The sequence below is a fragment of the Malus domestica genome, chromosome 05, assembly GCF_042453785.1.
Source record: "Malus domestica chromosome 05, GDT2T_hap1".
Lineage (NCBI taxonomy): Eukaryota > Viridiplantae > Streptophyta > Magnoliopsida > Rosales > Rosaceae > Malus > Malus domestica.
In genome coordinates this window covers 43571134-43598882 of record NC_091665.1, presented here as the reverse complement: position 1 = coordinate 43598882, position 27749 = coordinate 43571134, and the positions used below count along the sequence as shown (strand labels likewise).

Sequence of the window (27749 nt, the reverse complement as noted above, 5' to 3'; positions counted from 1 at the left end):
ATTCTCTTTTACCAAAAAAAATAAAAGATGTAGTGGGCCTAGTTTCTACACTAGCTAGCTAGTGGTTGCCAAGATTTTATGACTTTGATTTTTCAAACAGGGGCGGGCGATATATGACACGCCTCGACCCTGATATTCCCTGAATACCAGGATAGACACGTGTTGGCCGACACCCGAGGGTGACGAAAGCCAGTAATTGATACAAAAGCTAAGGATAAGAAGTAAATAAGGGTTAGAAATTTAAAATACAATGAAATAATAATTTAGGAACGTGTTCAGAGCATACAACTAAACCTAATCACTAAAATAATTAAGATAAAAATAAATGAAATAAAGAGATGGGTCGTACTCCGAGAGGACTTGAAGATACCGCTACGGAAGTGCCTTGATGCCGGGATTATGTGCCTTGATCCTAAGTCCTGAATGGGGGCGCAAAACAAAGGTGAGTGGACCAAGTTTATATATATAATAATAATAAAACAGTTATCAATGTACTAACCCCCACAGTTTATATATAATGAAAACTACTAGCATAATAAGTGATGGATTAGTAAAAAATCCTAGCATGACAAAAATATCTCAAAAGTCACATCGCGGAAACGCATTGCGGAAATCAAAACAGTAAACGTATCATAAATCGTCTCGTAGACGCGGTGTGCTGCTAGAAAGATCACTGAATAAATAATACTCCCGGCCCAATGCCTGCACCTCAGTTTCTGTGCCCGTAGCCAGAGATAACTCCTTCTCGGCCCAGTGCCTGTCACCGTGGCCCTCAACCTTTCGCTAGGGATTATTTCTCCTGGCCTAATTGCCAACACCAGATCCTCGCCCCAGGCGGCATAGTGTCTACTAGGTACGCACAAATAGTTACGTCTCTCATAAATAACCACTTCATACTATAAAGTCATCCATCGTCTATACTATAAAGAGAGGTTTCTAAAACATGTTCTAGCATCCTATTGTCATCCATCGGATAGTCTACCAGTTCATGGTTTTTATAGAAATTACGATATATATATATATATATATATATTAAAATACAGCTCAATATAAGCTAACAATTATTTCCTCACCAAAACACGAGACGAAATCCATAAATTCAGTAAACAAGATTGATATAAATCAATTCACAAAATTCATAGGCATGCTAATCATTTATGCAATTACGATAAAATCATGTAATTTTAGAAGGGGTCCACTCACAGTACTTAGTTGTCAAAAGCTGCGCCACTAGCGAATTAAATTGAATTTGAGAAAACGGACATTGGAAACGGATTCAGAATGTTGAATTACCCTAAGAAGGGTCCCGGACGAAAACCCGAAAAGTCAACCCTAAAGTCAACGTTGACCGGGGGTCAACGGTCAAATTAGGTCTAACGGGTTTTAGGTTTGAAATCCAGATTAGGGTTTAGGTTAAATAAAATAGGGGATTTGGGATTGGGTGGGTTTAGGGTTTTAAAGGACTTTAGGAACCTAGGGTTTTGGGTTAAAAGGGTATTAGGGTGAGAATTAGGGTTTGGGCTTTAGCCCAAACACACACACACCACAAACCCACACACACATGCACAACATGCACATGCACACGCACACACCTAAACACACACACACATACACGGGACAAGGCCTTAAGGCCTCACAAAAACAAACAGAGCTTTAAGCCCTTTGAATTAAACCGGCCCAAGGCCATTTTAAAATAAGGCCCGAAGCCTTTAGGGGTTTTAAAAACAAAATGAACAAAATTAAAAAAAAAAAAGGGGCTGGGGGTTTTGGGCTAAGACAACACGGGCTTAAGGCCTGAGGGGAGGAAATGAGAAAGGCCGGATGGCCTGGTGCCGAGGAAGAAGAAGGCCGGAGCTGCTACAACTCCGGTCACCTAAAAACGGGGGCTTCAAGCTCCGAACTAAGTACAAACATGAAGAATAAAGAGAGAGGAAGAGGTTTCTACCTTCCAAACATCATAACTCGGTCGGAGGTGACCGGAAAAGCCCTCAGAGTGCACGGGTTCGTCGGAAAAATGGGTGTGCTCACCCACAACGATTCCGAAGCAAATCCTACGTAAAAATGGAAGGATCTAGTTCATAAAACACATCCAAGCATCAAGATAACCACGAGAATGAGAAATTCGACTTACCTAACGAAAAAAGAGAGAGAGAGTTCACTGGAGCTTTGCTCCGTGCCGTTGAACTCGCGGGCAGGGGGGTCCTGGGCTTGCTACGAGCCTCTCCTGAAGGTGCTAAGGTCCAAGTGAGTCCAGGGGGAGAGAGAGAGGTGCGAGAGGTTGAGGGAGAGGGATACGGGAGAGTTGAGAGAGCCACGGGAGGGAGAGATGAAGAAGAAGAAGAGAGAGATCAGAAAACATAAAAATAAAACAAGGTGGCCAATTAAGGCTTTAAAACAATTTTTAAATAAAATGGGGTTGGGTGTTTCAATATAGCTATTCACTATTGAGTACTGAATATATTGCAATTTGCATAAATAGACTGGTCACATGAGCATACACTATTGCTCACGAAGTATAGTTCTTATTCGCGCACACACACAAAAAGGAGCATATTACTTAAATTGAGGCCAGTGGCCACCAACATTTAGCCTTAAATTTCGTGAAATACTAATACTATTAAGGTAGAGATATACTTTTAAGTGATGCTCCAATTTCAGCATTATTAAGGTAGAGATACACTTTTAATGCGGCCAATGGCCATCTCCAACAAAAGATAGAGATATAAACATATTCAAGCACATTGATGCATTTTATTGATGAACCAAGTAAAATTACGGATACATTTCCACATACAATTAAACAATGGAATATTAATCCCACAAACTCGTACGTTTAAAAATTTGGAAAAGCCAGCATATCAATTGCATGGCTTCTGATCCAAATTATGCACTGGTACACATCGCATTAACTAAACACAAGGGCATGCATGAAAGCAGGCCATTCCACTATGAAATTATTTAATTACTTAACCATACTTTTTGATCAAGAAGAATACTCGATCTTAAACCCACCAATGGTGATAGGCGAGTTCGAAACCCTAGGCACCAACGTCACCAGCACACTGCTATCATCCTCCACACCCAAATCCTCCAACAAGTCCGTGATCCCCAGTTTTAAGTTCGTCTTTTTCTTCGTCCCAGTCTTCTGGTTATGCGGCACGTGCACAAAACTCCCAGCAAACTCGGATTTGTCCTTCCTACTGAGCGACTCAGCATCATCATTAATAAACACATCGAACTTCACCGCCTCGTTGCTCTCGAATTCGATGTCCTTAATGATCAGCACCTCCTCCTCGTCGATCTTCTCCTTCTTGGTCCTCTTCCGCGGCTTCGGCCTCGCCACCTCCACCGTCGTCTTCGAATCAAACGTGGCCGGGAACTTTGTCGTCAGCTGGGTAGCCCCCACCTTGGCTTTTGTCTTGCTCTTTGGCTTACGAGCGGTTGGCTTGGTGAACAGCCACGGAACACTAACAGGCTCGTAAGTATAACGAAGATCTTTCTCAGGTTTGAGGCTGTCCCGAACTTTACAGCTCACAAGCTCGGCGTTTTCATCGTAGAACAGAAACTCAGCGTCAAGCCAATCGGTGTCGGTGGGGTCCTTGCGCTTGCCTCCGAGGGTTTTCCAAACGTTCCACATGCGGTCCACGTTGCAATGGTGGGCGTAAAACAGGGGATCCCGACCGGCGGAGTAGAAGTTACCCATGTCTTCTTGGTGGGTCTGGTTCGGGTCACCGCACCAGAGATGGATGTTATTATGAGGACTGTTCTCAATGGTGCCGGCGTAAGTCCCTGTTGTTGTGTCTCCTGCCCGGTACTCATGGCCGAAAAATAGATGGGGAGTTTTGGCACCGGAAACCATTTGCCGGTACATGATGGCTAGATTCTCATCTATTCTTGTCTGGTCGTCCACGTCATCATCGGTTCCACCGTAGCTGAGATCCACCAGCACGGGGGGCTGGTGGTCGGCGTTTCGGTACTGATCATAGAGTGGGGAAGTTGTATCTGTGTAAATGTCGGGAATTGGAAAACCTGCACAACGGACAAGTATATTATGACATATTGTACACATACATCTTGAATATAATGCAGTTAAAAAAAAAAAGGTCGTACCCAGTGCACAAGGCTCCCGCTTTACGCAGGATCTGGGAGAGGTGAATGTCGACTAGCCTTACCCCCATTTATGGAGAGGCTGCTCCCAAGAATATAATGCAGTTATATTTTATCTAATCATTTGCTAGCTACATCATGGCCAAAGATATATGTTTACATACGTTGTTTGTCAAAAAACAAAAAATAATAAAAAAAAAAGGGTGGTCCATTAAAGAAACATATTTATGTTGTGAAATTTTAGCTCTGCAGCACAAATTATTAACATACCGTCAGGAGAGTCCCAATTCCAGTATGGGAGAGCGAAAGTTGGGTCATCAATGAGCTTGCCAAGGATTCTCTCGTAGAAATACAAGTACATGCGGTGGAAAGGAAAGAAAAGCCAGGAGAAGTGGATTTGGATGTCAATGTCCGGAAACCCTACTTGTGGATAAGCACCATTGCAGTAGGCACAGTGAACTTTAGCTTGTTGAACCATGCTACGCGGGTCGTCTTCGGGTAAGGCACGCATGAGGGCTTGAGCTTTCTTGAACTTGGCCAAGTACTCGTCCGTGACCAAATGGGCGGCAGGCCTCGTCCGCAGTGGGATAGACCGATCCGGAGTGAAGGTTTTGATCTTTGTGGAGACCGGTGGACAGCATTCCACAGTTTCACCTCCGGTGGTGATTTCGGCCGGCTTACATTTGGTTAGGTCGGGTGGAGCCAGCGGGTTGGCAAAGGCCAACGGCTTTGGGGCGAGGGTGGTGGCCCCGTAGAGGCCGCCCAGGCCAATTAGGACATTTCTCCTGTCCAATTTTCCCAACAAATTAGAAGATTGTTGTTGATCTTGCTCATTATTATAATTAGGGTTTGTGGCTTTGCAAGAGATTGATGATCTACGTGCAATGTAGTGCTTGCTTTTTCCAGAGAAGGAAAGTTGGGATTTGTTTGGGAGGAAGGCAGAGAAGGAATTGGTGGAGATGATCAAAGAAGAGTAAGTGCCCATGGTGGTGGTGGTAGCAGTAGCGGGAGAGGATGCAGAAGCCATATGGTTTTGCTTGTGTCAATTGTTTGACGTGTTTGCTCATGTTTATAATGGCCAAAATGTTAAGGATAATAATCCAATGGTTTTATAAGCTGCCACTTGTCAATAGATCAGTGAGTTTCTTTTAATAGATAGTTATGAGATTACTTGGTTAATAATTTGGGAGTTTTAAGCGGTACTGTTCACTTTAACGAAAAACCACATTTTTACACTAAAAAATCAAAATTGGTACTATTCATTTTACCCTTTATTTTGTCCTTATCGTTAAAACTCAAAGTTCTCAAACCTTTTTCATTAGTTTTCCTTAATAATTTTCTATAACTATATATAGTATATAAGGGAGACTGAACCATTGTATTGTGAATCATCATTAATCACTCATTTTTCTCCCAAAGCTAAGCGCTCTCTCTATTTCGTTATCTCTCTCTCTCAAGAAATTTTTAATTGTGACGGGAATGCAGATAGTACATCACTTGTTTTTATGCAAGTGGTGGAAAGTTTTAATTTTTAAGTTATTAACCTTTTAACACACATAACCCACCATTTATATAGGGACATGTGGTATACCACTTCGTGTGACAGTTACACTGAATAATCTCTCCTCTCTATCTCTTCTCTGTAATTCTGGTTAGGTTTACATGGTACCTTCGCCGGTATAGCTAATTGCTCGGTAAAATTCTTCGATCTTGGTTGCTTCCGCTCTCAATCTCTGATCTTTGATCTTGAATCTTTTTCTTCTTGATTCTTGGAGATCTTTCTCTTCTCCAATCTTCATCTTCTCGGTATAGCTAAACCACTATACAAAGACTGAAGATGTTAAAATAAATAAATAAACTAATTAATTTTTAAAAACCAACTATTGATTTGATTGTTCGCCTGAGTATGATATGCAGCTGGCAATATTCTTGCCTTGGTAAAGGTAGAGCTTTTCCTCTTTATATCTATCCGAATGTTCTTATCCATTTTCACCTTGCTACTTAGACTAATTGCTCATTTTATTTTATCTTCTATGGACTGATCAGTAAGAGAACTTTGAGTATCATTGGTAAGTTGTGATAGAAAATAGAAGCATCATAATTTTTGTGAAGACAAACAGAAAGAAAATAGATTATGGGCATGATCATGGTCTCAAGAATCTCAGTGTTCGTTCGAATTGGAATATCTGCAGCATTACTATTGTTATGAAAAAAGTATTAAGTATGACAAAACTTGATTGTCTGGATTAATTAAGTATCGACACCAAGGTTACGTTGACCCATTACCCTTTTGTGCTGTAGTTATTAGGTACCAATCTCACAATTTGCATTCGAATCCACAGAGAGATTTTTAAGTGGTTTTGGTCTTGTGTTTAATCCTGCGTGGAATTTTAGAAATATGCCCTAGCTATCCCGATTATGCAATTCACATCTGTGAGCAAGGCAGAGGGTATTCATGGCATATTCAAGGTACGTAGAAGTAATGAGCTTTTATTTTGAGAGAATTAGATATGGAAAGAAATGATCGAAATAAGAATTCATTTTTTACTTTCAAGTTGAGCACAATATTTTTTATATATTTTTTACTTCTACTCTTGATACATCATACAGTGGATTATCCGATTCTAACACTAAACGAACCCAATGGGTGGGTATACTCCGTGATTTTTTCTACACCCGAGGGATGGCCAGATGGCTCGTTTTAGCCCTCTGGCCCTCCAAGATTCCCCAAGATATTAATATTTTAATGAACAGTACAATGCCATATTTGCCTCCGTCTCCAACCGAGGGCCAAAGGGCCAGAGGGCTTGTTTTAGCCCTGTCACAAAAAACCGTCTCTAACCGAGGGCCAAAGGGCCATAAGGCCAAACATAATTTATTATTTAAAAACTACAACTAAAATGTTGTTTAAGTTTCATGTTGTATAATTTTTATGTTGGTTAATGTTATTTAATGTTGTTTCATAATGTTTAATGTTGTTTCATGTTACTTAATTTAATTTAATGTTGTATAATGACTTAGGAAGTTATAGGAAAAAAAATAGAATTTAAAAAAAATATGAAACAAATTTTGTGAAATAGAAGTTATAGGAAAAAAATGGAATTTTAAAAAAAATATATGAAACAAATTTTGTGAAATAGAAGTTATAGGAAAAAAATGGAATTTAAAAAACAATATGAAATAAATTTTGTGAAATAGAAGTTATAGGAAAAAAATGGAATTTTTAAAAAATATGAAATAAATTTTGTGAAATAGAAGTTATAGGAAAAAAATGGAATTTTTAAAAAATATGAAATAAATTTTGTGAAATAGAAGTTATAGGGAAAAAAAATATGAAACAAATTTTGTGAAATAGAAGTTATAGGAAAAAAAATGGAATTTAAAAAAAAATATGAAACAAATTTTGTGAAATAGAAGTTATAGGAAAAAAATGGAATTTAAAAAAAATATGAACCAAATTTTGTGAAATAGAAGTTATATGAAAATTTTTGTAAATAAAAAAAATAATAATAATGTAAAAAAAAATCAAATCAAATGCAACGGCTAGTAGCCGTTTCATTTGAATTTTTTTTTTTTAAATCCTATCGGTTATAACCGACAGGAATAACAAAACTATAAAAAAAAATAGCCAGCCCGGGGCTGGCTGGCTGGTCGAAAGCAGCCAGCCCTTTGGCCCTTTGAAATTCCATGGGGCCCTCCCAGATTCTCGAGCCCTCTGGCCTAGCCCTCGGTTGGAGACGGTTTTAGGGCTATTTTCTGCACTCTGGCCCTCTGGATCATTCGGTTAGAGATGGCCTTATATACTTCACTCCTTTATGAAGTTTAGAAAAATATTTAATTTTAGTCTCTAGACTCTATTTAATGTCATATGCATTCAAGGTCTTTTTTTTTTTTTTTAAGTTATAGTTTTATGGTGCCAATGAATTAAACTTTATAAAAATATTGTAAATTTTAATACTCATTTGAATTCAAATGAATTAGCTTTTATTTATTGACATTTTGCATCACCAATTTATGGTAAGTATCTTATATAAGAAAATACTTTGGTAGAGACTTTCCGGTACATTTTATGTTTTTGCATATTTTCTTATGTGCCACTAATTTATTACAATATATTTGGGTACGGACATTTCGGTACACTAGTTTAGTATAATTTGTATAGGTGCGGACATTTTGGTATACTAATTTAGTACAATATATTTAGGTATAGACATTTCAGTACACTAGTTTAGTATAATATGTTTAGATACAAACTTTTCGATACACTTATGTTTTTGCATATTTTCTTATGTGTCACTAATTCATTATAATATATTTAGGTACGGACATTTCAATAAAATATATTACGGTACGGATGTTTAATTACACTAATTAGAAGAAGCTAGACAAACTAATCAATTAAAATGTGTATAATAATAAATTTAAAATTAATATGAAGACATTAAATAAGATATCCATCAAATATTGAAACATAAATATAATATAAATTTGAATTAAGTACATATTAAGGGACTAAAATCAATGTGTAATCTAATGGTAGATTTTTATTAAATTTTAATATTCTTTAAGAATTAAAGTTCAAAAAGTTCTTTTAAAAATTATTAATACTAAAGGGAGGGGGAGATTCGAAATTGTTTCATTAAGGGAGGAGATACTAAATCACATGCAATTATAGTCTAAATATATCATTTTCAAACATTTTTCTAAAGTATTTGATCCACTCTGATACGCAGACCAGCTGGTCGTCACAAGGATGAAGAATGGTAGTAGTTAGTTACTATCAGGTGAAGGACCACAGAATAATCCATGACACTTTTGTCAGTCGAAATAGTTGAGTTGAGGGTTTTGCTGGTACTTAATTTAAAATAAGTCAACAATCTTTGTATTATTGTGGCTAATAACAAATTAATTACAAGTAATTATGTCTTACTAGAATGATTTTTCAGTGTGACCGTCACATGAGATGATACACCACATGTTATTACATAAATAGTAGAATATGTGTATCAAAAAGTTAATAACTTAAAAAATATATTTTTTTACTACTTACATAAAAACACTTGATGTACCATCGGTGTTCCATCACAATTAAAAATTTCTTATCTTACTGGCTCAGTGAATTAGGCCATCTCCAACCGAAGGGTCCAGAGGGCCAGAGGGCCGAAAATAGCCCTAAAACCGTCTCCAACCGAGGGCTAGGCCAGAGGGCTCGGGAATTTGGGAGGGCCCCACGGGATCGGAGAGGGCTGGAGGGCTGGCTGCTTTCGGCCAGCCAGCCAGCCCCAGGCTGGCTATTTTTTTTTAATGTTTCTTATTTCTGTCGGTTATAACCGACAGAAATAATATAATATATATTATTTCTGTCGGTTACAACCGACAGAAATAACATTTTCAATTCAAACTTCCAACGGCTAGCGCCACTAGCCGTTGTAAATCCTTTTTTTTTATGAATTTAAACCTTTTTTTTCTTTTTTTTTCTATAACTTCCTATAACTTCTATTTTACAAAATTTGTTTCAATTTTTTTTAATTCTATTTTTTTCCTATAACTTATATTTTACAAAATTTGGTTCATATTTTTTTCATATAACTTCTATTTTACAAAATTTGTTTCATATTTTTTTTTTTAAATTCCATTTTTTCCTATAACTTCTATTTCACAAAATTTGTTTCATATTTTTTTTAAATTCTAATTTTTTCCTATAACTTCCTAAGTCATTATACAACATTAAATTAAATTAAGTAACATGAAACAACATTAAACAATATGAAACAACATTAAATAACATTAACCGACATAAAAATTATACAACACTAACCAACATGATTTTTAAATAAAATTAAGTTGTAGTTTTTAAATAATAAATTATGTTTGGCCCTATGGCCCTTTGGCCCTCGGTTGGAGACGGTTTTTTTTGACAGGGCTAAAACGAGCCCTCTGGCCCTCTGGCCCTCGGTTGGAGACGGAGTCAAATATGGCCATGTACTGTTCATTAAAATATTAATATCTTGGAGAATCTTGGAGGGCCAGAGGACTAAAACGAGCCCTCTGGCCAGCCATCGGTTGGAGATGGCCTTAGTAACTTGACAATATTCTCGTACAGTATCTTATTCCTTTTCCGCGTTGGCGCATTCACCAGTACCACTCCCACCTTTATCTGTACGTTTTGGACACACCATATAAACGGTAAAAGGAAAAGACTTCTCTTCGCTGTCGTTTTATCATGAAAGCCTGGCAGGGTTGTACTAGTATGAACCCAATCACTTCGATGTCTACCTCATCTGCAGAATCTAACATGTGGTTTAATATCGACATTTCGTTCATCATTTCGTGTTTTGTTTTTTGTTCTAGAAATATGGTTACGTTAAAATTGAGTAACGTTACTCTTAACATAATTTTACACCGAAATTTACTACAATTTTAAGTGGCCTATGAGTTGGACCTGCCTAATTAAGTTTTCAAATTTCATATATTTTTAATTGAAAATCTAAATCTAAATTAAATTGATTGCCTTTTTTTTGGGTTTTCTTCTCCCACTCTATATCCGTTCATATCTCGAGCTGATCCTCGCGGCCCCAATCCCACCCCTCATTACCCTTTAATTATTCCCTTTCCCATCTCCACTCTCACACAGTCACACTCCACCCAAACTCTAATGACAAAAATTGAAAAAAAACAAAAAGCCTAGAACCATGGATTTTCATCTCGTGATTTTTCATTTTTTTTCCGACAATTTGTTTTCAAATATTTGTTGTTTTTATCATGCAAAACGCATTGAAAGCCAATGTTGCTGATCATGTTTACGATGAGAAACACTTTATAGCAACTTTAAAAGCATGCTTGTTCAAAGACATAAGCTATAATCAAACCAAACAGAAAAATTAAATCTATTTCTAACAACAGCAACCATAATCTCCTACCAAAAATAACACATCTCAACATATATGTTAGGAAATGATTCATAGTGCATCATATCATTCATATGTGAATGAACAAAAACCAGACATATACTGTATTTTAGAGGGATAAAAAAACTGAGTATTTGATTCACAAGGTCAGCACAACAACAAATAATAGGGTAATGAAAAAAAAGGGGCAAATTGCATACAGTTTGATTTATGCAAAGAACCTATAACACTGAAAAACCAACACAACACGAAGAAAAAGGGAAATGAAGAGGAAGTGGTATTATCAGACAATGAAGAAAGCAACACAAAATATATGTTTTGTCCCAATTTAATAATTTAAAAACAAATCTTGCACTCCCAACTAAAAGTTGAATAACCGAACCAGAACCAGACAGAAAACAAAGCAGAAAAAAGCAAGTTTCTAAGCAGCACTAGTAAAAAAAAACGCTTTGTGCAATGCAGGTCCTTCGTCGCGCAAAGTAAAAAAACCATTGCGCAAACATTAGAACATTAGCGCAAGAACCTTCATTGCGCGCCAACCGTTACGGCAAGGTAGTGACAGAAAGGTTTGCACGACGAAGAAGTAACCTGTGTCGCACAAACCTACTTTGCGCGATGTATGTTACGTCTTCGTCGCGTAAACTTACTTTGCGCCACGCAGCCCTACGTCGCGCAAGATGTATGTTACTTCTTCATCGCGCAAACCTTTTTTTTTTTTTTGCAATTTTTTTTATTTACTTTTTAATAAATATTAGAATTAAATTCTAAACAATAATTAATAAACCAAGAAAAAGTATTTAATTATAAAATATATGAAAATGTACATACAAGATGTCCGAATAAAAAAGAAAAATCTACAACAAGTAGTCGTCTAGGTTTGATGCTTACTGTTTTCTTCTATTACAAATTCTCTCCAGGTAAGATTAATTGGTTAAACTGAATTATCAATTAAATTGTACTTTTATTGATAATTTCAGGGTGTAACACGATCATCGGCATGCCATGCATGAGTTAATTCAGCTTTAAACTCATGCAAATTTTTCTGGATCTTCCAGTTCCTCCAAATGCAAACTTATCGAAGATTTCTCATGTGCTGTAAATTCATATCAGTAAAACAAATCAAAGTGACTATCATAGCTGCTCTAGTTGGGCAACAAAAATACTTGTGAAAAGAATACTTGTTCCAAAAAATTATAGGATCAAAGCAAAGGAGGCTGACATATTTTTCCTGCCTTTCGTCACATCGGACATATGTAAGTAATGAGAAAAAGGAAAATAAAATGTTAGCAGATAGGTTACAGCTTTCAATGAGAAACTTAAGGAAGTAAATAGCTTTCAATGAAGGTTCAGAAAAAGATATGTCCATGAGCAACGTTGCTAAATTACAAAATTTGAAAAATTAAAATAAATTGGCATTCAATTGATAGATTGAAGACATATTTAGTAGATCCATCCCCAACAAGCGAAAGAAAGCCATATTTTTTCGCAAAAAAGGCCCAGCGATTCAAAATCTGATCCGCAGTACCAACCATCACAACAGGTCTCAAAATGGTGGCCTATTGATGAAAGTGAATGTTAGACACTGCTCCTTAAATAAGCATGCCAACGTACAAGAAGGAAAGGAAATAACTCTACCTCAAGCAATTCACTTAAAACAGTTTCCTCTGCAGCAACTTTAGTCCTTAGGAATCTGGAGGGAGACGAGGAAGATGCCCCCAAGCAAGAAACTTGAATAAATCTCATGATAACCCCATGTTCTTTGGAAATCTGCAGAAATATAGAGATTAAAAAGAAGACCGATATGTGTCTAACAACAAAACCTGAATAAATGACATCTAACTTTTATATCTCCACCAATTGGATATTGAACAAAATTTCAGATCCCGAAAGACACTTCTATCTATCTTGAAATAAAAGTCCAATTGCAAGCAGGCTAAATAGCTGCATCGCAGACTGCAACCTGTGTGTAGAAGTGTATGATACACACCAAACTATCGTAACTGTGGCAAAATAATCTTGTTAAACACTTTTTTACTATTTTTGTTAAGGATGATGCTTTGGGAACCAACTTTTAAGAGAAGTAGATGGCAGTAGGATCAGAAGCAGCACATGAACGAAAATAATGTCATGAATGTCAATGCAGGATACCTACCGTTGCCAGTTGTTGCGCCATGGAATGATTCACTTCCTCAAAGCTAAAGTTTCTTGTCTTCTAGAGGTATAATTTGACGGTCGTTGGTGATCGGGGGACGGTGGTGTTGTTGTGTGCAGAAGAAGGGGGAGAAAGAGGATACAAGCGGGGGAAAGGAAGGTGGCTGAGGACAAGGAGAGTTTGAGAGAGAGGGGCATTAAGTAGAGTAAAAGTAAATGTAAAGGATAAAAAAAATAATATTTATTTAAATATATTAAATTAGAGGGCACAAAACCCTTTTATTGCTTGTTTGTAAATTAATAAATAATATCTATCTCTGACATTAAAAAGACACATGCAAGCTGGACACAAAATTTTGTGTTCAAACTTTAGTAGGCACAAATACACAACATAAACTAATGTGCTTTTTAGTTAGAGGGCACAATTAAGATATTTGGGTGTTCAATGGACCATATAAAGCACAATTATGTATTTGTGCTCAATGAAAATGAGAAGGGCACAAATCAATTGTGTTATTTGCCCATTTTTCTTGTAGTGATAATATCTAATTAAATGTAAAAGTTAACTATGATTAGTGTTTAGACATGTGACACGACTCTATACGAGATAACACTACACCATGGTTAGAGGATATGAGAAAAACGAACTTAATTATATTTTGTTTCCCAGATATTAATAGTAGTTCGTCCCCAGCTGTCTAGATTACTCAGGACCAGTTAGTCGTTGTCACATTTCTCCATGTTGGAAATTACCTATTTGTGATTCAACAATTTAAACTCCTATTTCCTGCATTTCCTTTAAAAAGAGGAGTGCGTACAGCATGCACTGCAGTACCACCGTGTCTTGAAAGTGTACTAAATGTACTTCAACGGGGTAATATTGGCATTGTACCGAATAAATCTGACTACTAAAACCCTAATCAGCTTAATTTGCATACACACATCGCCATTTATTTAATGTATCATCTCTCTCCTCTTCATGGCCGTTGGCCTCCTCAATCACTACAAGAAAAATGGACTAAGAACACAATTCATTTGTGCCCTTTTCATTATTATTGAGCACAAATACATATATGTGCTTTTTAAATATCAATGAGCACCAAAACCATCTCAAATGTGCCCTCTAAACAAAGGGCATATTGGTTGGTGTCCTGCATTTGTGCCCATTAAAATGTTTGCACCAAAATTTGTGTCATTGTTTATAAATATCAGTAATCATAATTTTTTATTAATTTACGTACACACATAAATATTTTTTGTGCCCTTTCATTTAGTATATTTAAATTATTTAATTTTAGACACATAAGTATCTTGTCTTACTTCAACAATCTGAAGACAAAATCTTATTTTAATATATTTTTATTGATCAAAACCCACCATACACCCCCCTTTCTTTCCCTTTACTCTCTCATCTCTCTCTTCATCTCTCTCATTTCTCTTTTCATGTCTCTCATATTTCCTTCTCTTTTACTTTCCTTATCTCTCTCTTTCATCTCTGCTTCCCCAGATTCAGTTTAACCACCCTTTATATATTTTTATAGATGTATGATTTGGTTATTCATTTTTGAATGATTATGTGGAACTCGTTGGAAAACAAATAAGTTGGTGGGTAATTTCGTCTTTTGTGGGGCCTTCGAGTTCAAGACACTTGGTGATAAATATTATATTTTATTTAAATAATACTTATCGTAATGAACGCGTGGTCACAAACAGATGTGAATTCGAAGTTAAAACGAGTAAGTTACAAAATTTTAAAGTTAGAATGCAAAATGGTAATTTTGGGACTGAGAGTATTCTAGAAGCCAAAGACTTCTCCCATTTTACTTTCCCGGTAGGCAGAAGCAGCAGGGACCCACTCACGTGGGTCTTCACCCTTCCCATGTATATATAATTATTTGTTAAGTATTAATCCAACAGTCTTCCGTCTCCTTCCTAGTTATGTATATAATTATGTTATTAATTTTCTAATGGGTTTTTGTGTCCCGTGGGACCCACCCACGTGCATCTTCACCCTTCCCCGTGCTTCTACTCCTCTCTGCACGCCATCACTCTTTCCATCTCCCTCCTTCACACAATCATCTATCTCACTTTCTCTCTCTACCTCTTCACACTTTTCTCTGTCATCTCCCTCCGCATCTCTGCGTGCTCACTACATAAAAAACCGCAGCATCCATCTCCATTTAACTAGCCACTCCGGCGAACCTTGCCACCACCCAAACACTACACTGCCACCCTTGCTCTCTCACAATCTTTCTGTCTCTCCCTCTCGGCTTCTTCCTTGACACAAAGAAGCACATAAGCAATGACGACATCGGAGTTGGCGATATCCGGCGAGGCAACCACCAGCGGCACCTTCCTCTCCTCACTGGAGACTCCCCATTACCTTTTTCTTTTTGTAAATTGAAACCGACATGACGAAATGACAAGCTCTGTTGCGGCTTGACTCCCCGGTGAGATTTTCCGTCGAATCCAGTATGGGTGAGTCTCGAAAACACCTTAGTTAGGTTCTTTAAGTTGTTTAGAGACGTTTTCGTGCACTGCATTCCTGATTTGGTTAAGTCTGGAAGCAGTTTCAACTCGGGACAAATTCCCCAGATTTCCAGCGAGGGCTATGATTTTCAAGCCGATTTTAGGTTATCACCGGCCACCCAATGGTCCTGAAGAAGGTAAATTTCGAATACTTACCTTTGTAGCTTTGTTTTAGCTTTTGAATTGTTGAAAATGGTTATGTTTTGGACCAAAACAGACTCTGAAACCCCTGGCGTGGCTGCAGGTCGCACTGTTGCTGGTTGTGGTACTGTTATGGATGGCGCGTGGAGCACAGACGCCTCCACCGGAAGGATGACTGCCTTTCAAGGATGAATATACGTTTTCAAATGTTTGTTTCAGATTGTGGAGTATTTCGAATTTGTTATTTTTATTTATTTTTTTTAATTTAATTGATAGGGCACAATTACAAAAATTGTGCTAACATGAATCTGAAATGGCATCTGACACAAGTGTCAGAACAGGGCACAATAAAAACCTTATTTGTGCTTAACTCTTTGAGCACACATGGTCTTATCGTGCCCTCTAATCAATGGTGACGCCCATAGAGGGCACATACTTAAATATAGTAGCTGCACTGTTGCTATTGGTCTATGGGCACAATTGTTGGTGCTCTTTGGTCTCAAAGAGCACATATAATTTATTGTGTGCAGTGCCCATATTTTTTGTAGTGAATCTTCTGCTACTTGGTGCTATTTCTAATTGATTCACTGTCTCCCTTATTTAACACATGATGAAGTATTTCCACGATATCCTAGCTAATTAGTATTTCTCAGTAATCTTATGTAGGAATGCTGTGATTATTAACAAGAGCTAGCTAGGATGGAAATAGAACTGACTAGCCAGTAAGGATATAGATAGTGGCTAGGATTATGCCATGTGTTAAAACAAGACTGAATGTTTAGTTAGTCAGTTAGAAAGGTAGTCTTTTATATAAATAGATCATTGTAATGGCTTAGAGGTTAAGAAAGATTAATACAACAAGTCTTTGCAGCTTCTCTCTCTAAACCTTTCTCTCTCTCTAGTTCTTGAATCCTTATCTTCTCATTCGTTCTTCCTCTGTCTACATTAACATAGCCTACCTCAAATTGATAAGGGAAATGATTTATTTTTCTTTTCATGTTTATTTGTGGCGTTTGGATCAAATCAAATAAATGAGAACAAGGGATCAATGTTAAACAGGGATGCAAAAGGAAAAAATTGGCATACATAAATCATGCCAACGTTGCAGGTATGTATGTTCTATTCCGTATGCAGTTCCAAGAGAAAATCTTAACAGTGATGCAGTGTCATGATAAATTGCTGAGCTTATGTTCCCGAGGAAGCTCAACTGCTCAAGGAAGTAATTTGTCAATCTTACAGTTTATGTTTGGAACTATAAGTTTGATAAATTGGCTTAATCTGACTGGTGTATTTCTCTTCAATCCAAGCTTCCAGGCTTGAGTAGCATATAATACGGTTCGTGGTGATCATGATTCAGCATATAATACAAGCATACATATGGAAAATTTACTCTACACATACAGGTACACAGTTCATTTATTTTTGGGTTCTTTAGAGAAAGGCCCTTGAAACTCCTATTTTCCAAATAAAAACCCACCTAATAGTAAATATTCAAATAAAACCCAAAATTCAAATAGACTACCATATAGACAAATATGTAACCAATTATTACAACATATTTACAACTTATGCCACAAAACTCCTAATTATGTTAATAAATATTATTACTCACCCTAATTATGATTAGCAATTAACCCCATATGGAAAATTTTCCTTTCTTGTATCATAAATATTAGTAACATGCATGTATGTATGTATATATAATTATATATATATACTAATTTATCCATATTCATAAACAATTATGGGCACATTTTTCGTATGAAAAAAGAAAATCCTTTGTATAATAAGTTATTTTCCATCACATAATATTGTTTGATAAAAAAACAAACCAATTAATATTCATTATGTTGTAGGTAAATTATTTTACATAGAGTATTACATAAATTAGACATTTTTTTATTTGTTATTATATATGCGTGTTAAAAATAATTTATCTATATATATGTGTAAAATATATGTAAATTAATTTTGAATCAAATAGCATTTATTTTGTAGGTAAATTAAAATAGTAGTTACATTATTTTGGTCAAGTTAAATAGTGCCTAAATTATTTCGTAAAAACTAAACCAAGACAAATTATCGCCATTAAAATGAAACAGTAGATACATTATTTTTTTATTTGATTAAACAATAGGTAAATTATATTGTAGGTACATAATGTTTGTAAAAAAAAGGAAAATTGAAAGTAGTAGATATATTATTTTTAACCAAATTTCCTTTATTTGTAGGTGAATTATTTGCATGCATTATATATATATTGGGCACATTTTATTCCTAATATATATTTGTGCAATGATTCACCTATATTATTATATAAAATATAGAAAAATTTATGTTGAATCAAATAACATTTCTTTAACTTTATAAGTAAATTATTTTGCATGTATTATTACTGGACAAATTTTATAGTGCCCTTTCAGATTTTCATTTGGGTAAGAAATTGACAAGATTAAATTAAAATTGTCAAATTTTATGCAAATTTGAAAGACAATTACGAAATCTTAAGGAAAGTATAACATTAGTGATTTTTTTTCCATAAGCATTAACATACAATTTGTTATGATATATTAATATGCAATGATTTTAAACGTTAATGCATTTTTTTTTCATTAATCCCTCCCTTCAAATATACATATAATTTAATGTATATATTAAAACTGTGATTAGGAGTGTTTTAGGCATCTAAAATATGCAAAATGTGTAAAGGCAAATATAATTAATGAATTTGGTTATGTGGAGCCTAGTCATTGGGTTTTATTCAGGTAAAAAGACTATGTCAAGTTTTATGTAAAGAAACTTGAATTTTAAGGGCTAAAGTCACATCCCTACATACATATATGTTGTTAAAAGAAATTTTCACTCAAGCATACCTAGTTAAGATCAAATTTTACTCCAAGTGAAATAGGTAATATGCATTTATAGTGATGCGCATAGGCTTTTATGGTACCAACAATCAAGATAAGAGATTAGGAGCAAAGAAATAAAAAATTGAAGCATATTGCTCCAATTATTTGCTTTAGTAATGGCCTTTTATCCATTTCCCAACCTCTCGTTTTACCAAACCAGCAATCCATAAATTAAAAGTGCAGCACCTCATTTGGGATAAACTGTGAACTCTTCATTGTGGCATAGTGGATTAGGTCAACCCTCAATCATCCTATACTTTGTCAACAATATTGCTTTGAAGAGTTCACAGTGCACCCTTGTTTCAAACTCATTGCCACAATCTTATGCTTGGCTGCTGCAATTAACGATCGATGGATGTTCCGTATAATTAAGAGTTGAGATTGTAAGTGGATTCAGTGGTTGGGATTGTAACTTGTACGTGTAAGTGACGGAGGGGTTCAGTTAGGCTGAGTTGTTAGAGAGAGTTGAGATTGTAATGAATGTTTATGTAATTATTAATCTGCAAAATAAATACAAACTTGATCTTCTTCTCTTTGTAAGCAGTTCAATCTTGTTAATGAAAATTCAGTTTTATTGCTCCTCGCTATATCTCTCTTAATACCAGCTAATGTAAACTTATTCAACAATGTTACTTTTACCATATGTTTACCAGCTCTCTAATATGATGGGACACACATGTGTTGGTAGACCCTCCTTCTATATTATAGAGATGGTAGAAATATGTGGTAAGTGTAGCATTACTCAAACTTATTATCACTAAGCATGACTAGTTTAGTAAAGAGTAATGTTATTCATATCATGTTTTTGTATCACATTTTCATACCATCTTAGGTGGAATTTGATGTGCCACGTCATTTGAAAAAGAGTAACATTATGAGAGAAAGACTCAAAGATATAAACATATTCCAACACATTGACCTTAAATTTTATTGATGAACCAAATACAATTACGTACGAATTCCACATACAAGTAAGTACAGTGGAATATTAATTAAACAAACTTGTACGACGTGTTTGGAAAAGCCAGGAAATACAATTGCATGGCTTCCGATCCAAATCACTGGTACACATCACATTAAATAACACAAGGACAACGCATGCATGCATGCATGAACGTAGGCCATGATTCTGGAAACACATTAACATACCGACATTATTTAATTAATTAATCAGGTGCCGGGATACTTAACGATCAAGAAGAATACTCGATCTTAAACCCACCAACGGTGATTGGCGAGTTGGAAACCCTAGGTACCAACGTCACCAGCACACTGCTATCATCCTCCACACCCAAATCCTCCAATAAGTCCGTGATCCCCAGTTTCAGATTCGTCTTCGTCTTCGTACCAGTCTTCTGGTTATGCGGCACGTGCACAAAACTACCGGCAAATTCTGACTTGTCCTTTCGACTCAGCGACTCAGCATCGTCATTAATAAACACATCGAACTTCACAGCCTCGTTGCTTTCAAACTCAATATCCTTGATGATCAGCACCTCCTCCTCGTTGCTCTTCTCCTTCTTGGTCCTCTTCCTCGGCTTTGGCCTCGCTACCTCCACTGTCGTCTTCGAGTCAAACGTTGCAGGGAACTTGGTTGTCAGCTGAGTAGCCGACACCTTGGCTTTGGTTTTGTTCCTCGGCTTACGAGCTGTTGGCTTCGAGAACAGCCACGGAACACTAACAGGCTCGTAAGTATAGCGAAGATCTTTCGCAGGATGGATGCTGTCCCGAACCTTACAGCTCACAAGCTCGGCGTTTTCGTCGTAGAACAGAAACTCAGCATCGAGCCAATCGGTGTCGGTAGGGTCCTTGCGCTTGCCTCCGAGGGTTTTCCAAATGTTCCACATGCGGTCCACGTTGCAATGGTGGGCGTAAAACAGAGGATCCCGACCGGCTGAGTAGAAGTTGCCCATGTCCTCCTTGTTGGGCTGGTTCGGGTCACCGCACCAAAGATGGATGTTATTGTGAGGATTGTTCTCAATGGTGCCAGCGTATTTCCCTGTCGTTGTTTCCCCTGCCCTGTATTCGTGGCCGAAAAATAGATCCGGTGTTTTGGCACCGGAAACCATTTGCCGGTACATGATGGCTAGATTCTCATCTATTCTTGTCTGGTCGTCCACGTCATCATCGGTTCCACCGTAGCTGAGGTCCACCAGCACAGGGGGCTGGTGTCCGGCGTGACGGTACTGATCGTAAAGTGGGGAGGTGGTGTCAGTATAAATGTCGGGAATTGGAAAGCCTGCACATCGGTCAAGTGTATTGTGATAAATTGTACATCAGCAAGTATTTTGAATATAATGCATTTTAATTTTATCTAATAATTTGCTACATTATGTTCACCAATATATATGTTTATGTTGTTTGTTATAAAGAAACATATGTTGTAAACAATTTATCTCTGCACCGAACATTAATAAAGTAACAACATTAACATTTTAAGTTCATGACAACATAAACATACCATCGGGAGAGTCCCAATTCCAGTATGGGAGAGCAAAAGTTGGGTCATCAATGAGCTTGCCAAGGATTCTCTCGTAGAAATACAAGTACATGCGGTGGAAGGGAAAGAAAAGCCAGGAGAAATGGACTTGGATGTCAATGTCCGGAAACCCTACTTGTGGATAAGCACCATTGCAGTAAGCACAGTGAACTTTGGCTTGTTGAACCATGCTACGCGGGTCGTCTTCGGGTAAGGCACGCATGAGGGCTTGAGCTTTCTTGAACTTGGCCAAGTACTCGTCCGTGACCAGATGGGCGGCAGGCCTCGTCCGCAGTGGGATAGACTGGTCCAGAGTGAAGGTTTTGATCTTTGTGGAGACCGGTGGACAGCATGCCACAGTTTCACCTCCGGTGGTGATTTCGGCCAGTGTGCACTTGGTTAGGTCAGGTGGGGCCAGCGGGGTGGCGAAGGCCAATGGTTTCTGGGCAAGGGTGGTGGCGCCGTAGAGGCCGCCGAGGCCAATTAGGACATTTCTCCTGTCCAACTTTCCCAACAAATTAGATGATTGCTCTGGTTGGTTCTGTTTCTCATTATTATTAGGGTTTGTGGCTTTGCACGAGATTGATGATCTACGGGAAATGTAGTGCTTTCTTTTTCCAGAGAAGGAAAGTTGGGATTTGTTTGGGAGGAACGCGGAGTAGGAATTGGTGGAGATAATCAGAGAAGAGTAAGTGCCCATTGTGGTGGTAGAACCAGTGGGAGATGGTGCAGTAGCCATGGCTTTGCTGGTGTTCAGCTCTGAACTGTTAGCTCCTGTTTTATAACGGGTAACTGTGGGTCCAAAGTCTGCAAAATTAGATTATTTTTATATTTATTATTTTTTAAAAAGGAGTCATGGTTGGGAGATCAGGTTTTTGGATTCTGTATCGTATCATCTCCTACTTAAAATTAATAGAGCTTACATCTATTATACCATCTCCAAAGTGAGCATAATTTTTCTTTAAAATGAACTGACAAGGTACTTAATTAAATAAAGACATCAAATTAAGAAGAGCAATGTAGTCCAAATATTTTCATACATCAAATTAAGAAGAGTTTTCATGATCAATTCATCCAACTCATTACATAAAAAATAATCCTCAAGAAATTAAAAAATTCGAATACAAATGTCATATAGATCTGAAGGTAGACTAAAGTTTATGTATATAAAGCTTTTTCGATCAGCCACCCAATTTGCACCACGACTTCTTTTATAAACAGCAAGTCGAAGAAACTCATGATATTTTATTAATATTTTTTAATGCAAAGGATGTTTTATCTACACTAAGGATTTCAACCGTAGTTTGAGTAAGTCTTATACTTATATATAAGAATCATACAATCTCAGCTTGATACCTATAATACTTGTATTCCATTAGTGTGAGTTTAATATGTTAGTACAACACTCATGAATATAGTATATTAAACCAAGTTTGATATATTGGGCTCATGAGTTTAATATTTTTATATCATACTAATTTTTTAGCTCATTGTAGGAGTATGATTCTTATATGAGTTCGATATATTAGTTTCACACTCACTTTTTTCCAACCTACTGTAAAAAGCCTAATAAGACATGTGAGAGTTTAAACATAGAATGAAGTTGGTTGAAAGAAAAACCTAACCACCATGTCAATCCAATTACACAAACAAATATATTCTAGGAAAACTTGATATTAGTCCATTTTTGTTAGCCACAATTAGGGTCTAGTCCAATTACATTTTATTATTGAATTAGGTTCCATGACCGTGATTTAAAGTCACATCCAAGCATCTTCCTTGGAGATAGCAAAGTGGTACCAGTGTGGCCTTCCTAATATTAATCATTTAATGAAATTATGACCCAATAATATTCATTTCTATTGGACCAATTCATACAGTTATTCATCAGGTAGGTCTATGACAGTACTGCAACTACATGCATGCATGCATGAATATGAATGATCATTATTTCTATGTGTGAATAACATTACTATTAACAAAGGATCTTGTTTGTATAATTACTTGCATGTAAAGAGCCATTTCAACATTCATCAGTAGATGATGACAGGGTATTATCTAACTATATACATGTTATAATCTAAACCGTATGTTTACTTTATGATCATTTGAAATCCATCACTGACAATAAGAAGTTTTTTTTCTTCTCTGAATTGTTAATTATAAATGCTGAAGAATTCCTTGTATTTTTTTTTTCTTCCAAACAATTTGATTACTTGCTATGTTAAATATGTAATGTTTATGGGTTACCCCAAAGTCCTTTGGATGAGTCAATGTTTGTCATAAAAGACATGTTTTCTATTTCTCTATTCTTTGCGCAATTATGTTTGCCGTATTAAAACATCTCACTGTTACTGTTGTTTAAAAAAAAGTAACAAATTAATATGGCAACTTGATTGAAACAGAACAAGGAAAATTTATACACGATTTTGGTGAGGTCAATAGGACTATAAGTCCGCTCAAAATAGTTAGAGCTCATAAAGAGTCTTGTTTGTGTTTTGCTTGTTGAAGCTCAGCTTGTAAAAGAATCAAGCCAAGTTAGTTCAACTTGATTAAGAAACAAGCCAAGCTTAAATAATAGTATGTTTGGCTCATAAAGTTCGTGAACAACTCAAATTTTTTTACGAAACAGCTCGAAGTAAGCTTGACCTCGGCTTGATCATTTAACTAATATATAACTCTTGTCCAATACATATTTGAAGGTCCAAATCCCACTAATTTAATTAACCAAACAAAAATAAAAAACGAAAAAGGATATTTTATAAGGAAACTAATGAAAATGACTTGAAAATTTTGAGTTTTAACGACAACAACAAATTAAAGGGTTAGGTGAATAGTACAAAGATTGACTTTTTAGTGTAAAAATGTGGTTTTTCGTTAAAGTGTACATTACCGCGGGAGCTTTTCGTTAAAGTTCCTTATTTTATACCCTAGAAAAGGATTAGTTAATGGGCTTTTCTATCAATAAAAATAGTAAAATAAGAGTTCAAAAAAGGTAATGTTAACTAGAGAGATTAAATTTGTAGATAAAATGTACAAACTAAACGATTTGTCATCAATATAAATAAGTACGTCTATCAATGTTTAGCTAATAATCTAATCCTCAATTTTTATGTTATTTAGCTTATAAAATTTTATCTATAAATTTAGTCTTACTGCCAAAAAACCATAGCTCATACCGTCAAAGTTTTATTTGCCGAATTGTTGATTGTTCTTGTGCTACAGTATCTACTTCAAAACTTTTTACGTTTGACTTTTGACAAATTTTAGTTTGACTGTTTTTACGACATTACGTCCTCTGTATTCTTTTAGTTCGAAAGACCCTATAGGAGTGATGGTCTAGCTTTTCACCGGGTTTCAGCCATCAAAAAAGAAAGAAAAAAAAAGTTTTATGTTTTCTATCTTAAAGCAGTGTGTTTGAAAATTCTGTGTTGCTTTGTTTAATTATATTTCATATATTATTTTCACATGCATTGGTAAGTTACAAAAAAAAAAAAAAAAAAAAATTACAACCGAAGCAACTTATTATAAGAAATTGTTCGAAACAGTTTGATTAGTATCAGACTCGAAATTTTTAAGCAAGCTCGAGCTGGGCTCGTATAAGAACAAGTCAAGCCTAGGTCGAGCTCAAAAAAAAAAAATTAAACAAGACGAACTTAAGCACAATAATATTTAGTTGGACTCGGCTCGTTTATAGCTCTAGAGATCAGTCTAACCATACACGTCATAAGCAAATTAACAAACTTAAGGAAGCTTGTGCATTTGCATCAAACCTCTTTGTAGTTGCAGCTGTGCTAGACCTAGAGCTATTAGGTTACAAAAAAAGCGTTTTGTACAAGTTAATTATAATAATTAAATACATCTTAACGACCTAAAGTGGTTTTAATCTTCTTAACCTCGTTTCGTTGTCTTGTATTTAGCTTGAATATGATAAACCATAGTATTGAATAAATGTTGATGAAGAAATGGGTATTCACTTGTATTTTTTATCTAAGTGAAGGTAGAAGATAGAAATTTAACGTTTATAAGAGATAAAGCTGAAAATTTAACTAAGAGTACCATAAACAATTCAATCCTTTGTTTCGCGACAAATCAAGTTGATTTGTTAAATTTGTTGCAAAAACCTAATTTTGTCAGTCTTTTTCCCTTATATTTCTGTACTTGCTATATTAATAATCTAAGCACTCATTCGTACTAACAAGGATATATGCAACTCTAACATGGTTTTAGATAAAACAAAAATGAGAGGAGGGACACTTAAGAATTTTGTAAATACTTTAACAAAGATTAATACCAAAAGTTTCAAATAAAAAGGGTGAGAGGGGTACCAGCTGCTCTTTGGACCTGTGCTCCATCCGCCCTAGACACTCGTCGAGTATATTGAATCATCCAATCAAGTTAATTTTTAACAATAATTGTTAGAGACCTTAATCCGGTAGTTAATGTTAATGAAAGTTTTGATTCACATATTGTTGATAATGAATCTCACATTGACGAGAGAAATGACATCACATATGCTTATAAGTATTTGAGCTACTTTTCATCTTGCTAATTGGTTTTACAGTAAAACCTTAACTTGTTTCATGATATCATAGAGCAAGGTTGTCCCACGTTTGAAGCCCATTAGTCACACGTGCTCCACGTCACTCGAGTTGTGTTATCCACACGTTAGACATGAAAATTCGTCAACGCATTAGACTTGAAAATTCATCACACGTGAGGAGCGTGTGCTGAGAATGAATTAATCTCACATTGATGAGAGAATAGACCTTGTATGTGTTTATAAGTAGTTGAAATACTCTTTATATTGCCAATTAATTTTATGATGAAACCTCATCTTTTTTCCGATCAGAATTATTTATAGAAGATATGGTAAGGTATGGAGTCATCAATATCATCTCCATCAACTCGAAGCGATAACCCCATATGCGGTATAATCTTTAATCTAGTATGTGAAGCCTGCAAGTCATAAGTGCTGGGCTGACCAACTATGCAGCATTTATTTATCCATGCTGGACTGGATTAGGCTGTTAGGTAAAGTCATAAGTATCATGGGTCTCACTCTCGTATAATATTAATTGCCGCTTTATTTATTTTATTTCTGTACAATTTTTTATTTCATTTTTTTTCTCGAATACGACGACTGGACTTAGACTAATTTATACAATAATTTTTTTTTTTGAGGCTACAAAATGATGTTTGCAGTGTTCCTCGGGTATATGCGTGATGGTAATTTACCGTGACTTTAAGTGTATCAAAATATTAATAACGTAGATGAAGGTGACAAAATTATTTCTTTAAATCATACTAGTTCATTTCACATTACACAAGATAAAATGTAATAATTACAAATTTTCCAATATTTATGATTTTATAGAAACAGTATTTAACTCCTTACATATTACGTCATTTCATTTAATCCTTAAATTATAATTTGAGACACATGCGAAAATCATTCATTAAAACGACTGAAGTAACAGTTGTTGCAAAGTATGGATGAGGAAGTGCCGATATCAGCATTCAAGTGGGAAGATCACACCAACATGTGGAAGGTAGAACCGTAGAAGTCTCCATTATAGCATTTAAATTGTGACGATAGGATGGGAAACCAGTCACGTTGGCAACAATTTAAGACCATTCCATTTTCACGTATAGATTTGGATGAGAAGAGGAGAAGAGAGCCTGAGAAAAGAAAAGAAAGTGTCTTGATTTATCATTTACAACTACCTAGTTTAATTAAAATTGGAAAATGTTACTCACACACTCAATTTTATCTCTTACACATATTTATTAAATTATTTATCATTGATCTTTTTCAATTCATTTGATTACGTTGAAATATCCCACATCGACTGTATCTCTGAAAAAAGAAGAGTTTAAATATCCTAACACTACTCCAACAATACCGAGGCTTTTTGTGATAAAACTCCACACTTGGTAGATTGTACATATAGTAATTTCCAAGTTGGGGACAACACCAGTGTTATTGGAAGTGAGTCTTTGGCCCGTTTATCTAATAATTCTACATAGTATCAGAGCGAGGAAGTGGGCTCGTACTATATTGCCACGTGATGGGTGGGTCCTCTTAGCCACTAGCGATGATGGTGGGTCCCTTGACCTCACATGTAGGGTGAGTACCCTTTGGCTCCACGTGGCTACCGATGTGTGGATCTCCTATGTGTGACGCACTACTTGGGTCATACGTGAGAGGGCGTGTTGAAATATCCTACATTGACCCTATCTTTGATAAAAGAAGAGTTTAAATATCTCACCCCACTCCTACTAATATCGAGGCCTTTGTGATAAAACCTCACACCCTACGGATTGTACAGGTGGTAATTACTAAGTCGGGGACAATATCGGTATTGTTGGAAGTAGGCATTTGACCCGTCTCTTTGATAATTCTACAAATCCAATGGCTCAAAATTAATAAGGTTGTGTGAAAGTAAAACGGGCGTCTTGATATCACTACCCTATCTTATGTATTGTATACCCTATATCTATGGTAGCTAATTTTTTGTGTTA

The 27749-nt window shown here is 36.0% G+C and overlaps 2 protein-coding genes and 2 long non-coding RNA genes across 4 annotated transcripts; 1 reads left to right on the top strand and 3 right to left on the bottom strand.

Moving 5' to 3' along the window:
* Positions 1–209: 209 nt before the first annotated feature.
* On the bottom strand, positions 210–2043 carry LOC139195821 (uncharacterized). The gene is made up of 2 exons (XR_011580855.1): positions 1946–2043; positions 210–419 (listed from the first exon to the last, which is right to left on the bottom strand). It is a non-coding gene; the product is annotated as an uncharacterized lncRNA (long non-coding RNA).
* A 686-nt stretch (positions 2044–2729) lies between these two features.
* LOC103434755 (polyphenol oxidase latent form, chloroplastic) lies at positions 2730–5277 on the bottom strand. The gene is made up of 2 exons (XM_008373111.4): positions 4378–5277; positions 2730–4029 (listed from the first exon to the last, which is right to left on the bottom strand). The coding sequence occupies exons 1-2, from the start codon at positions 5132–5134 to the stop codon at positions 2984–2986; spliced, it is 1803 nt and encodes a 600-aa protein (XP_008371333.2). The 5' UTR covers positions 5135–5277; the 3' UTR covers positions 2730–2983.
* Positions 5278–14844: 9567 nt separating this feature from the next.
* LOC114825268 (uncharacterized) lies at positions 14845–17137 on the top strand. The gene is made up of 3 exons (XR_003773911.2): positions 14845–15644; positions 15737–15832; positions 15940–17137. It is a non-coding gene; the product is annotated as an uncharacterized lncRNA (long non-coding RNA).
* A 2504-nt stretch (positions 17138–19641) lies between these two features.
* On the bottom strand, positions 19642–21971 carry LOC103434757 (polyphenol oxidase latent form, chloroplastic). Its single transcript, XM_008373112.4, has 2 exons — positions 21207–21971; positions 19642–20984 (listed from the first exon to the last, which is right to left on the bottom strand). The coding sequence occupies exons 1-2, from the start codon at positions 21961–21963 to the stop codon at positions 19939–19941; spliced, it is 1803 nt and encodes a 600-aa protein (XP_008371334.2). The 5' UTR covers positions 21964–21971; the 3' UTR covers positions 19642–19938.
* Between the last annotated feature and the right edge of the window lie 5778 nt (positions 21972–27749).